This window comes from Phodopus roborovskii, unplaced genomic scaffold (genome assembly GCF_943737965.1).
Source record: "Phodopus roborovskii unplaced genomic scaffold, PHOROB, whole genome shotgun sequence".
Classification (NCBI taxonomy): domain Eukaryota; kingdom Metazoa; phylum Chordata; class Mammalia; order Rodentia; family Cricetidae; genus Phodopus; species Phodopus roborovskii.
The window spans coordinates 8276866-8290498 of NW_026126461.1; the positions used below are offsets into that span (position 1 = coordinate 8276866).

Genomic DNA, 13633 nt, shown 5'->3' on the forward strand with positions numbered 1-13633 from the left:
ACATCCCTACAATTATTGTTATGAGTGAAGAATATTGTGATTCAGAAGCACAAAGTTCCTTTGTAACCAGCGAGGAACTGGTTTCTTCTCACTTTAGAAGGCTAAAAGCATCCTTATGCAATTATAGATGCAATGGAACACAAGAAATTCCATGGATTTCCTAAATACTCTTGTCACTTAGACTATATGTAAATGGAGGGAGAGGAAAAAATGGTACTTAAATATAATTAGCCAAGTGTCACTGAAAACATGAGATGTCCCTTTTCTTAGAGTAAATTGAAAAACTTTTAGGTTTCATCAGAAAGACGTCAACAGCAGCTTAACGCCCGAGCTTACAGACTCACAAGTCAGCAAAAACTAGTTTTGGACACGAGCTGTAACTGTGCAGGCTTTCTTGGTATGTGGTCAAGCCACTAAAGAGAGAGTTAAAGTCCGGGATTGTGTCTAACTCCAAAGAACAAAGGTAGGAGACTACTCAGATCCCAACTGTCATTTAGGTCATGCTAATTCAGACCTTCCGGCAGCTTTAGTTAAGCCAACAGCTACTTACAGTTAATGGTGATTGAAAACATGTTTCATTTTCAGTGAGATTGAAAACTCTTAGTCACAAAAACCATTCTTTTTTTAAAGACTAAGTTGGCTTAAGCCCAAAGGTTGGTGGACTGTTAAACTGACAGAAAAGATTCTATACAGAAACTTCTCAACTGAAGTTTCAAGGAGAGCTTCCCTTTGAACACCAGCCAGCAGTGGTAACAGCAGCTGCCGAGACCCAGAGAACTAATTTACTACATATTGTTTTTGTCTGTGAAATGTTAAATATAGCTAACCCACCACCACATGCCAGTCTGTCTTCTCTGCACATGTTGTGTTAACAGTATGTGTTGTAGCAACTGAAATTTCATTGAAAGTGCATTTGTCCTACCAGAAAGCACCAAGTAACATACTTTATAACAGGGATACATTAAAAGTAGCAAATCAAATTAGGTTATTTATATAAATACACACATATGTATATGCATATATACATATTCATAATGAAATTCATGTAAATGTATCACAGTAAATAAACAGAAAAGATAAGGAAGCGAATCAGTGTTTGCAAACTTCAGGTTTTTATTCTACACATTCATTTTTCATTTCACATACAAACTCCAGTTCCCTCTCTGTCCCCTCCTTCTGCCCCCCTCCCCACTTTCCACCCCATCCACTCCTCTGAGGGGTTTAGAACTTTCTCAGGGAATAGCAAGTTGAGGAAGGACCAAGCCTCTCCCTATTGTAACAAGGCTGAGCAAGATATTCCACCATAGGAAATTGGATCCAAAAAGCCAATTCAAACGCCTGGGATAGGTCCCAGTGGCACTGCCAGTCCCCCCACCCCCCACCCCAACAGATGATGCCACATAACTGACCTACATTCACAGGGCCTAGTTTATTCCCATGCAGGTACTATGGGTCAGTCCACAGTCTGTGAGTTTCCACTAGCTTGGGTCAGCTGTCTCTGTGGTTTTCCTCATCATGATCTTATACTTCTTTGTTCCTATGATCCCTTCTCCCTCTCTTCAACTGAACCTCAGGAGCTCAGCCAACATTGTGTTTTAAAAAAATAAAAAAACAAAAACAAAAACAAAAAAACTGATTGATAATGACACAGTTTACTAAAGTGAAAAGGAAAGAATTTGAAATTGCATTGTTATGCCTTGTGCCTGTAAAATGAAAAAAAAATATCCCTACATGACTGTTTTTTTGTTTTTGGTTTTTTTTTTTTTTTTTCTTTTTTTTTTTTTTTTTTTTTTTTTTTGTCTAAAAGATTATCTTCTGAAGCATTTTGCCTCAAAGGTCTAAAAGAACAAAGTCTTTTCATTACTTAGTAATTCAGAACTGAGGAACATGTTACAGGAAGGATATTTTAGTATCAAGAGGAAAATGCTAAACAATCACACCACATGAAAACTAAAATTGTTCCAAAATATGTGAAGAACACTGTTTTTTTTTACATGTCAGCATTTCACATTTGGCTATAAATTTCATGAAACTGGATGACAAAAACTTGTAATCTTTTATTTTCATATCAAATAAATATCCTATGCTCCATAAAAGAACCATCCATATTCAGGACCAAAATATAATCTTCTACAATTTGTTCCTTTAAAAAACTAGCTCAGCAAAACACTAAATGGGAATGTGGACTCTTTGGCTAAATAAGCTTCTTAGGCCACAATTAACATTATTGTCACTAGCTGATCACAGAAGCTATAAGACTGTAAGAATTGTATATGGTGTATTTTGGAAAAAATAATCTATAAATGTAACAGCAAGTTCTCTCACACAACTAAACACACAAATGTGCACTCATGTTAAGTTAAGCACATAGATTTAAGACATATGAGAGATTGAAATAGTTCGCTATTCAATCTATTTGGGGAATGTAGCTGAGTTTATATATTTCTGTACCCTTATTTGGCATTTGTACGTCTTAGGGTTCTGTTTCTTTTTAATATGTGAAAAGTGAGAAAAGAAAAAAAGAACCAAAATAATAGGAAATAGGTCAAGAGACAGATGCTGGGCAGAAACGGACAACATTCAAGGTTTGTTCACAATTAGTGAAACTGAAATGTACCATTTCTGAAGAAAACTAGTGTCAATACAACAAAACCTCAGAACAAGGTAATCACTTCGATTGTGAATTTACTTGTAATGTGTATTAACACCTCAAACCTTGCGGAGTCTTCAAAGCACAATGGATAAATATCCTCAGACAATTGTTTATTAAGTCAACACCTGATGTGTTTATGAAAAATGCAGATCAACGGGCTGAAAGACTGAGGGCAAGAATCAAAATTCATGTCCAAAAATAAAAGGGAAGTTTCCTATACAACCATCACACATGTTAATGTATATTAACAAATTATTTGTTATGTATATCATTAGAAAATTATAAATATAATGTATAATGGTAATTTTTAAAAAAACCCAGAAAACCTTAAAGCACAATTCAACTATTTAAGAGAGAAACAAAACAAAACAAAATAACAATTATAGATAATGGCCCAATCAAAGCATTCAAAAACTTGAACAGTATCCAGCCACCCATTCACACATGTGGTTAACAACAGACTTGTAAAACCTAAGCCAAACAGCAAGATGTTTTCATATCCTACATCTTTTATTACAGGTGTCAAACTGATTAATACTCAGTAGTCATTGCTGCTAGAAGCAATTGTAATTTTTATGAACTGTTTGCACATTGTGCAATAATGAACTTACAAATTATTCTTTCCTTACAAATGACAACTTTGTATGTATTATTCAATATTTGTTCACTGTTTCGTTGTTTACCTCTTTGTTAAGGGAACAATATAAACATAGCTAGTACTAACATCTCATCCATATTAACAGTTGTTAACTGGAAACGCTCACCTTCAAAACTACAATTGCAGCCTTCATTAGTTGATAAAGTTCCAACAAAGGACTCGAGTCAGTTTATACTTAACACCTTTAGACTGGCTACCTTAGTAACAAAGCAAATGTAAATTTCAAGCCTCATGAATATATATAGCATTCATTTTTGAAACGACATCAGGAATGCATGGACTGATGTATTAATTATGGAGTTATATTATTCATTTAGTATACTCTTTTGATTTTCAAATACATGGCACATTTTAAGCATGACTACATATGTTAAACTGTTGTAATTTTCTTTTGTATGACTCTCCACCACTTTCCTTTACACTATTCATGCAGCCATGACTCCTTTTTTGCCAGATCATTTTTCTTTGAAGTCATGATTGTAAATAACTTCTTTTCTTTTTATCACCTTTTTCTCTTTTCCCTTCCAATCAACTTCTGAGATCTAATGTTATGCTCTTTTATCAACTCATTCCTAATAATTAATTCATTGGTAACTTATTTTAGATTCAAAGAAAGAGCTAGTTAAGGGACACTCAGAAGAAGATATTCTACAGGTAACACAAGAGGACAACAATATCAAGCTGACAAATAGATGTGACCCTCAGCTTTTTAATCAGTCGGCTGCTATTATAAAATTTCAATGTCAATATCTCATCAATAAATAATTAGCATTATGCAAAAAAACTAAAAAAGAAATGAGTATATGTGTATGTGTGTATGTATGTGGGATATATTCTCTCAAACTTCTTTAGTTCTGAATTACCAAAATGTTTTAGTTTAGGCATACCAACCAAAGCAGTGGCGTAATGGATATATAAGGAAAAATGTGGTTCTTGCCCTCTCCATGCTTAGGAATGTATAGCCCATTTTTTTTTTCATTAACTTTAGGATTGAAATAGAAGACAGCATTGTAATGGACAGGAGTCACTGGATTTTCCTCCAATAATTCATTCCAGTATAAAATGTCTGCCTGACAAAGAATAAGCCAGAACTTTAGAAAGTTTATTTTCTGACGTTTTGTTCCCTCTTTCGCATGAGCTTATACAGGCATAACCTTGACTAAATCAAACCAATCCATACTTAAAACAACAGGAATTGAGGAACCTCTGGTCTATACAGTTAAATGTCAGGTCAAAACAAAGTCTCGATAAGGAAAGATTAAGAAAATGATTCTGAAAATGAATGTTCATCCTGAATAATTGAGTAAAAAAAAACTATGTGAAAGGTCAGTACTTGGCTCAATACTTTATTCCACTGATAATAAGATAGTATATTCAAAATTCCATCATCCTTGAAATTTTGACTAAGGAACGGTTTTACTTCTTTGTTCTACATTCTTCCACGAGGAACATTAAATACAGCCGATTCACTTTTTCATTAAACATTCACACTCAAGCCATAAATCAAATGTTCAATATAAGTTTGCCAAACCCAACATGTTTAAGAAACATGATGTGAAATTTCAGGCGCTTATTGAAGGAACTCACCGTATCTCCAGTACTAAAGAAGAATTGATTCTCCAGCCTTGTACAGAATGTTGGAAGATGGTTGAGCCAGCCTTCCGAATGATTTTATCAGAGCTGTTGACAAGTGATCTACTCAAACACAGTTCACCATCTCTGAAACAAAACAAGCAGGCCAGCCATGTGAACATCAGACACGCTTGGCACAAGTTCCATTTACATCAGTGAGCAAAAGTTGGATGTTATTTTTGCAAGTTAGAAGGAAAGAGAAGCAACATGGCAGGTATTTTAGGAGTTAAGTGGTGGATGTTATCACAGCAAACTTTTACATATTTTTTAGACCAGAATCCGCCATTAGTATTTGAAGAAAAATAACTCTCATCAAAGCTACAATGCTAACTAGCTAACTAACCCCACCCCACCCCCACTGTTTACACTGCACGATGTTTGCTCAGTTCTTCTGCCAGCCTATAACTTTGGGGACCACGATTGATTTTGTGTCAGAGAAGACATATAAAAGTACTGAATACAGGTTTGGCTGAGGACTATTAAGAAAATCTAGTGCATAATAGATCTGTGCATGCTCTTGAGTTCATGGCATGCTCTGTATGCTTGGGCACGAGAGTTCACTACGTCACTGTGGTCATACCTTAGCCTTGACAAAGAGCAGTAGCGCTATTTAATATGCAATGACTTCAAAGATTATGGGTTTTCTCTATAACAAAGTAATTTTTCAAGCATTGTTGAAGTACCAATTTAAGAAGAATTGTTTTCTAACACAATAAGGGTGAGATTACCAGGAGGCAGAGAGGAAGATTCATTCAGCTCACATGTCTAATGCTTTTGCAACTACCTTTTTCTATCAATATTCTCTAATATGAACTGGTAATTTTAGGAGTTTGGTATTGTCATGATGAAGAGAGACATCTATTTTTTTTTTCTTTAAACCATGAGGATCTGTAGGGCTAAGCAGTTCATTATTGGATAGATGTTTGTCATTCTGATTTCTGGTGAAGGATTCAGAGAAATAGAAGTTCATTCACTGTAGCAGAGAAAGAAAAAGCTTAGCTTTCAATATTTGTACTGATTATTTACATGCAACCTTTTAATTTTTTGCCTCTCAATAGCACTACTAAAAAGTAAAATTCGTGTTCAAAATCAAAGTTTGAATGTGTGTGTATTACCTAGGAAATGTTCTCCACCAACAGAAACACTGCCCTTTAACAGCTCTTGGAGGATTCTAAAACTGGAGGCTTGTTGTTTGCTTCTTGCTTTACATTTTTTTTTTAATATGTAGTTTTAATTTGAAGCAGCTCTCTGTGCTGCTTGTGAAATCATATGAAAGGCACTCCCTGTGAAATTTGGAACTCTGTACAAATTAGTATTTTACACAGTTCTGCTGACTAGAGTGACACACTTGCATGTCCGTGCAAGGCTAATGATAACCATTTAGATAGGTCATTTAGGATGTTAGGAAACAGGGTACATTGTACCAAGCAGTGAGCTAGTCATCAATTTTCATATAATACATTTAACGGTAATAATTACATGTGAGTGAAAGTGTGGCTGTGCACAAAAGTTAACCTTCACACGCTGGAATAGACCTTTAAGCCGGCGTCAATTATCACTATTCTCATGGCAGGAGGCAAGGAGATTTCTATCTTTCCTCCATTCATTCACTTCATATCATTCTTCTGCCACAGATTGCAAAGATTAGAATAGTAATTTTCACAACCGATATATTTTCACAGAAGAAGAACTATACATGAGCTCCAACTTTTCAAATTTATATTGTATTATGGCACTGTGGTTTTTATAGCACTATATTCGGCTCTACAGAGCCTCGTCAGAACTTCTAAAATTAAAATTGAGAAAGTCCCAATCCATTTTCTGTGAACACTGTGCCAACATAGCCCTTCACTGTTTGAACTGCTTCTTTTTAAACTGGCGATTGGCCACACATCAGGCTTCTGTCACTGGAAAGACCCTTGAGTGGGAGAGGGTGGGTGCAGGCACTCAAACTTCTCCTTCACACAAAAGGAAATCGTGTAGACTAGCGAGCATACTTTTTTCCTTTTCTTTTCTGCAAAGTTAAACAGGTCCCCGGGGATATTTTTGCTCATGATCTTGCTTTCCCTCTGTCTTAACACAGACTCCCTAGACTCCCTTCCCATGATCTCAAGGCATGAAGGACATTGCCACCCACTGTGTGTTTCTAGCTTGAACATGACACCTGTACAGCTGCACCTAAAGCTTTTTTTTTTCCTCGAGTGGAGATACCTACAAAACATTCAGCATGCAATTTTAAGAGGGAAGAGTCTAAAGACATAACAGAAATCACTGGGCACTAAAGAAGGCAACCTCCCAGTGTTCCTGCTTACATGGTGCTGTGAAAATCGATCAAAAAAGGGAATAGTCTTACTTTGTCACCTAACATCTACAAATCTTTTGTTGCTGTTTCCTCTTTGATATGAGTTTCCAGTCTTTGCAGAACCTTATTTCACCAGTTCTGATATCCATAACAAAGGTTACTAAGCATGCCTTTGGATGCTATGTCTCAGCAGCTAAATCCATCCCACTGAAGCTCCCAATGGCTACTTGGCATTGGGATGAATGTGACCACACTAAACTTCCTCACTAATTTAAACTTTTAAAAATCATATCGACAAAAGTACTTGAATCAAAAAAAAAAAAAAAAAAAAAGTTTGAACCCAAGCAGGAGGGGGCGATTCTATATTTTATTCCCAAAGTGCCAAACAAACAAAGATCAGCTACAGTGTAGTGTAATTTCAAAGATAATCTATGAAGTGGGAACCATGGGGCGCTGGTTTCCTCAAACTGCCTTGAAACAAAGTAAAACTAAGGTATCCTATGCACAGTCAGTGTTTAGCTTCACTGTCAACTTTATGAATGCCAGAACTCATAACTGTTGTTCATTTGGTAACATACGGGGGAAAAAAAGGTATGTTTAAGACAAGTATGTTTAAGTCTCATTTCACTCTGCCAAGAAAGTTTCGGAGAATCTAACGAACACAGAATACATCACTTAACTTTGTCACACTTTCTAATTCCTTTCTTATTAGATAGGCGTGTTGGTATACTGCACGTGGGAATCTTCAAACCTATTTCCAGTATTTTTTGCTGATGAATACAGGAAGGGTGGGGAAGTGGGACAAATGTGAGGCACAGACCAAAAAAAAAAAAAAAAAAAAAAAAAAAAAAAGAAAGAAAAAGAGAAAAGAAAAAAAGAAAAGAAAAATGTCAAGAGTGACCCACTTAATGCTCCCGATCATCTGAGGTAAACTTAAGAAAGTCATTCTAACAATCAGCAAAGTCTGTACAGAAGAAAATGGAAATGGCAGTTCCAGGTGCTCACGGACTAGTGCTAGAATTATTGGGAATGATCCCTTGGGCCTGTTGAACACACTGCTGATGGGCTGCAAAGTTTCTCAGCTAGTGTTTTCCTCTCTGCATAGCATGACTGTTTAATACTGGAGAATGGTGCTGCACAGGGGCTTTTCCTGGGGACTCTGCTAACCGAAGAAGGGTTGAATAGAGCCACCGCCTACCTAGTGAGAAATGCTCATGGGAGCGGGAATGTAGACTATGAACCGGGAGGAATGTTAAGAGTAAAGGACTAGGTTGAAACTACTGCCCACCCGCAAGGCATGCAGTGCCCCCCAAAGGCTGTAGACTGCCTCTGTTACTTCACTTTTAAGCGTAGCTTTGCTCTGGGCTCCAGAGCCCCTATGTATATACTCCGTGAGTCGTCTCAAAACTGGCCTCTCCACATAAGCTTTCAAGGAGAAGGGAGATGAGTTAGCTGATGAGTCAGCTGCTCGGCCAGAGGCGTGTGTGTGTGTGTGTGTGTGTGTGTGTGTGTGTGTGTGTGTGTGTGTGTGTGTTGGGCGGGGGTGGGGTGGGGAGGACTTGCACGGGGGGGGGGAGTTGAAAGAAAGCCACGTGCTCAGGCCACAGGCTTTTCTCCCAAATCTCTCCTTCTGAAGGAAAGGAAGTGAAGGTCCAGACAACAGCTACCCTGCACTGCTCCTAGCAACGCTGTTTCGACCTTGCACTACTGAGTCAGAAAGCTTAGGGCAGTCAGAATTCCACCAGCACGTGTACAAGGGCTGACTCCACAGCCAGGTCCCTGTTTTGCCCGAAAGGACTGCAGTTGTAATTAGAGAGATTTTAATTCAAGAGGAGGAGCTCTGAACGTGAATTTTGTGTTTGTTACAAAAAGTGATGCCTTTCAGAAGCGATGGGCCCTCTACCCGGTCTCCTCTTTATCCTGCTCTGGCAGCTAGTTCTCTGACAGGAGAGGATACACCGGGCACACCTCTCTTCCTGTTGTATCACCTCAAGCGACTGCCTCAAGCCTCCCCAAATGAACTGGGACGAAAGGAAAGGCGTTTCGGGGATGGGGGGGGGGCGCAAAGGGTGCAGGCCACAGCTTAGCAGAGCTACCCAGCCACCGTGGCGCTGCTAGCCGTTCCCCATCTCCCACGGCGGCTCCCACCCTCCAAAGATTTCCAGAAAAAGGCCACAGAGGAAACGTCGCTGTGAAACGTGGAGTGTCCTGGATCTGTTATTTCCCTCTGGGGCCCTGGGGTGTATGCCTCTTCTCTGAGGGCAGTTTAGGCAGGTTAGGAACGGATTCCTTTCCAGTATTTAGAGACCGTGCTCATGGCCACGCCCACTCCTGCTCACCAGGGTCCCACACCACTGGAGTCCTGTAGAGGCTTGGCTGCTTTGTCTAGGCTCAGGCTCATCTTCCAAACCCATCAGTTCAGAAGGGAACAAAGAGCCTCTACTCACAAGCCCCATCCTCCGCCTCTCCCAGGAATTCCCACGCACGGGTTCACCACCTTCAAGACCCCTTTGTCTGCCTGGCAAAAAAAAAAAAAAAAAAAAAAAAAAAACAGGTCTGCTAGGGACGCCCACACCCCTCCCAATTTTTTCTTTTCCACCATTGACATGGATTTTCAAACCACCCACTTCTGTGTGAACGACCTCACATAATTATTGTATGTATGTATGTATGTATGTATGTATGTATGTATGTATTTTCTCTGATACAGACCCTGAATAGGTTTGTTGAAGCATAAGGACCATTCAGCCCCCTCCTTATTCGCTTTCTCTTCTCCCACAGTCCCCCTTGAATGTGGTACTGTGAGGCTAGCTTTGAACAGATTCGCAGGTCCTGCTGCAAGGATACACCTGCCTCTGGCTTACTTAAATGCGACTGATTACTCAGAGAGGAGCAGGGGTAGGCATTAAGAAAAGAGCTGCATAAAGTTTCACAGTGTGTATTTTAGCAGCCCCGTGCCCCCGCCCCCACACAATCCGCGCACACATAAAAAACGGCAAGCATCCCTTTTCTTTTTAAAAATGTCAGAGACAATTTAAGAACAGAAGGAAATCTCAGCCAGGGCAGCTTCCGACTGCGGAAACCTCCGGGCTTGGAAGGATTTCCGAAACAGGACTTTTAACAGAGTTGACAAGCAGGACCATATCCTTAGAACAAAACGCTTCCAAGCCAGTCAGAGGCACGAAGTTACAAGGAGCTGTGCTCTGAACAGACTTCAAAGGCAGAGAAGCCAGCGGAGAGAGGAAGGAAGTGTGGTATTCACAGAACTTAACGGGGCGGAGATTTTGAACACATCTTGATAAACTCAAGAAGAAGCAATGATATATGGTCTGTAGGCACAGTTCCCTTCTAAAACTGTAAGCGTAAAAGCCAGGAGTTTTTTTTCCACGGAGGAGTACATAGGGAGCTATCCTTATCGACACTGTATTTTCTAATTAGAAAAGAAAGAAAACGGACCCCACAGGCGCCTCCCACCACCACCCAAATCATAAACAAACAAACAAGAAAGAGTAAAGAGACCCATTTCCTCTTCCGTGAACTTAAACTTCTGCCTTTCGAGCAAGCCGCTTTTTATAGTGTCCTGCTACACTGGCAGGGCACAGAAGGAAGGGAAAGACAAGGACTCCATGAGTAAAACATCTCTGGAGTTGTGCTCAAGCACTGAAATGACAAGGACACCCGCTCTTGGTTGACACTTCTGCAGTGACTTTTTTCAGTGAGCAGCAGCACCCTTGCCAGTACATCTGTCATCACCACCATCTCCACCGCACAGGGCAAGTTAAACTCACACTGGAAACAGCCTGGGAAAAACACACACACACACACACACACACACACACACACACACACACACACACACACACACGCCTCCAAAGAGCCTTTGTTATTGAATTCATGACACTAGTCACACAGGCAGGCTCAAAAGCAACACACACAGCACTCCCCAGACGTCACTCTGCACACTTCACTACAGCTTGACTTTGTGTCACATCCTAAACATGCATTTACCCGATGAGTTGCGTCTCTTGGTGCTCCTCAGTTCTCGCTATTTCTTTTGTCTTATAAAAGATCAGAAGTAGACTTATAGTGCAGATGGTCCACCGTTTTCTAATGGAGCGCATCTTGGGTGCCCGAGAAAGTCCTGGTTGCCCCAGCTCCGGCACCTTCTCTTGGTATAAAGGTTCCGTTTTGGGGAAATAATCGAGGGGGAGAAATCTGAAGACTGCGAAGGGAGCGTGGAGCCGAGATCCCAGAATCAGGTCGCTAGGATGTTCTGCGGTGAAGCTCTCCGGGTTCTCCAGCGCTGCCCAGCGCCCAGCCGCGCAGTTTGCACTAGCCAGGCCAGGGTCGCTGGGCGCCTTCTCCCCGGGGCTCAGGTTTCTTTTCAAACGTGACACCTTGTGCATTGGAGGTGGCGGTCGCTTCTGCAGCTGGGCTCGGGGGCGTCACTGGCCCTTTCCTCACTGTAGCAGGGAAATGATAAGCAAGGCCAGCCAATCACCGGGCTGAGGGGGCGGAGGCTGCTGTTGCCTTGCGTTGCTGGTGGCTGCTAGGAGGAGAGTAACGTTGTGGGCATGGTCTGCACTATGCAGGGGGAGGAAGCTCACTGTCGCACGCGCGCGCGTTCTCGCGCACATACTCCAAAAACCAGAGACACACACCACAGATACGCTCCTCGCGTCTCCTAGGACGCCCAAACGCCAAAGCTCCCGATCCGCGGGCGTCCAGACCATCTGACTACATCAATGTGAGGAGTGCTCTGAGAAAGGGGAGAGACTCATCCCACCGGAGGAATGCAATGCACAGGGTTAGGGGTGCGATGAGAAAGGAGCCTGCTATTGGAAGCGTGTTTGCTAAACATACATGATCCAACTAGCGAATAAACCCATCCGATGTAGAGTGGCATCCAGCGGGGAAGTGGAAAGAGGACGCTCATTACTCCATTGCACAACTCTGTCTGGAAAACGCAAATATTCACAGGAGACAATGAGCTGGTCTCGGTCAGGATGGGTGGGTACTGAGGATCCCAGCTTGAAGGTTGCGGTAAGCATGTTAAGTCAGAGGTGGCGTTGTGAACGTTATGGATATTTATGTGACCCTCCAGTTGTCATTTGGAAACCTCTCACGAAGAAGTGAAGGGAAGTGCACTGCCATTTAAACTTAACAGCAGAGAAACAGGGTTCTGAGAAAAAGAAGCGACCTCCGGACTGGACTCCGGCACACCCACAAACACAGTCACAGTCCAAGGAAAGAAGAAAGAAAGCAGGACAGGCAGCCACCTCTTGAAAATCTAACTCAAGTGTTTTGGCCTCTGATTTCCCGCCCCCTCCTCCCTCCTACCATTTTCCTTGCTCCTATTGTATTGTGCAGCTGGCGCGCTTTCTGAGTTGTGTGTGTGAGCACCTCTCCATTCCTAGTTTCCGGCACATCCAAGAGAGCTGACTGCTGAGGCTTATCACACTTACCATCTGCAGTCTTCCACAGCAGGAGACAGAGCCTGGAAGCCAGGCTCCTTCCTATCTATGACTGAGCCCCAAGATGCCCTAGGCTCTGATGTCTGGATTCCTGCTCCTTCAGGCTGAGCATTGCCTCAAACCATTTAAGTCACCACCAGAACTTGGCCATCCTGAGACCTGCGAAGGGATTCTTCTGCTACATAACTCCTAGAGCAGCATGAAATGAAAAGACATCACTCTTGCTTAAAATCTGGAGTTCCAGAAGTTCAGGGATGGAGTTTGCTTAGCTGCTAATGTCTCTAAAAATAACACAACAAACCTTATTGTGAGACCCGGTTTCCTTGCTGATGCATGCCAATCTCTACTTGAGGTTTACTAAATTAAAAATCTCCCAAGTTTCAAGAGCCTAATCTCTGCAGCACAGTCAAGCAAAGGGCTGAGTCTAAAATGCACCAAGGAGCAAGTCATGATGAGCTTTTATTGACACTACAAGTGGCCTGCTGGGAGCCTTTCCAATGTATTGATGTCTACGCAAATCCTGCTTGCCTTAATGCATTTTTTGTTAACAGGCTTCTCAACTAGCAGCAGGGAGAAGAATAAGACAGTTTCTTATTTGAGTTAAAGGGAAATGACATTTGTAGGAGAGTGTCTATGTGTCAATTCAAAAGAAATATAGTAACTATAAAGTTAAAAAAATACTTTATTTATTGAAGGGCAAATTGGTTTTACATGTAGAATATATCATCCAAAATATTTCTACATTAATTCTTTTTTTCCCAATAAGGACACATTGAAAATCTCTTAATTTTTGTTATTTATGTGTTTCCCTTTTGTTGTTTCCATACATAGGAACCAAATATAATATGTCCAATCAAGAAAGACCTTGACTTTTGCTAGAATGCACATTCATACATTGAGAGTAATTTCTCAGA

At 40.9% G+C, this 13633-nt stretch overlaps 1 protein-coding gene across 1 annotated transcript in view; it reads right to left on the bottom strand.

Moving 5' to 3' along the window:
• The window catches only part of St8sia4 (ST8 alpha-N-acetyl-neuraminide alpha-2,8-sialyltransferase 4), an 86821-nt gene extending 75035 nt beyond the window's left edge, over nucleotides 1-11786 (bottom strand). The window contains exons 1-2 of the mRNA XM_051190854.1: nucleotides 11254-11786; nucleotides 4899-5030 (exon numbers count right to left, since the gene is read on the bottom strand). Of these exons, the coding sequence (XP_051046811.1) occupies nucleotides 4899-5030; nucleotides 11254-11651 (530 nt within the window). The 5' untranslated portion in view covers nucleotides 11652-11786. The remainder of the gene's footprint in view (nucleotides 1-4898; nucleotides 5031-11253) is intronic.
• Nucleotides 11787-13633: the final 1847 nt, after the last annotated feature.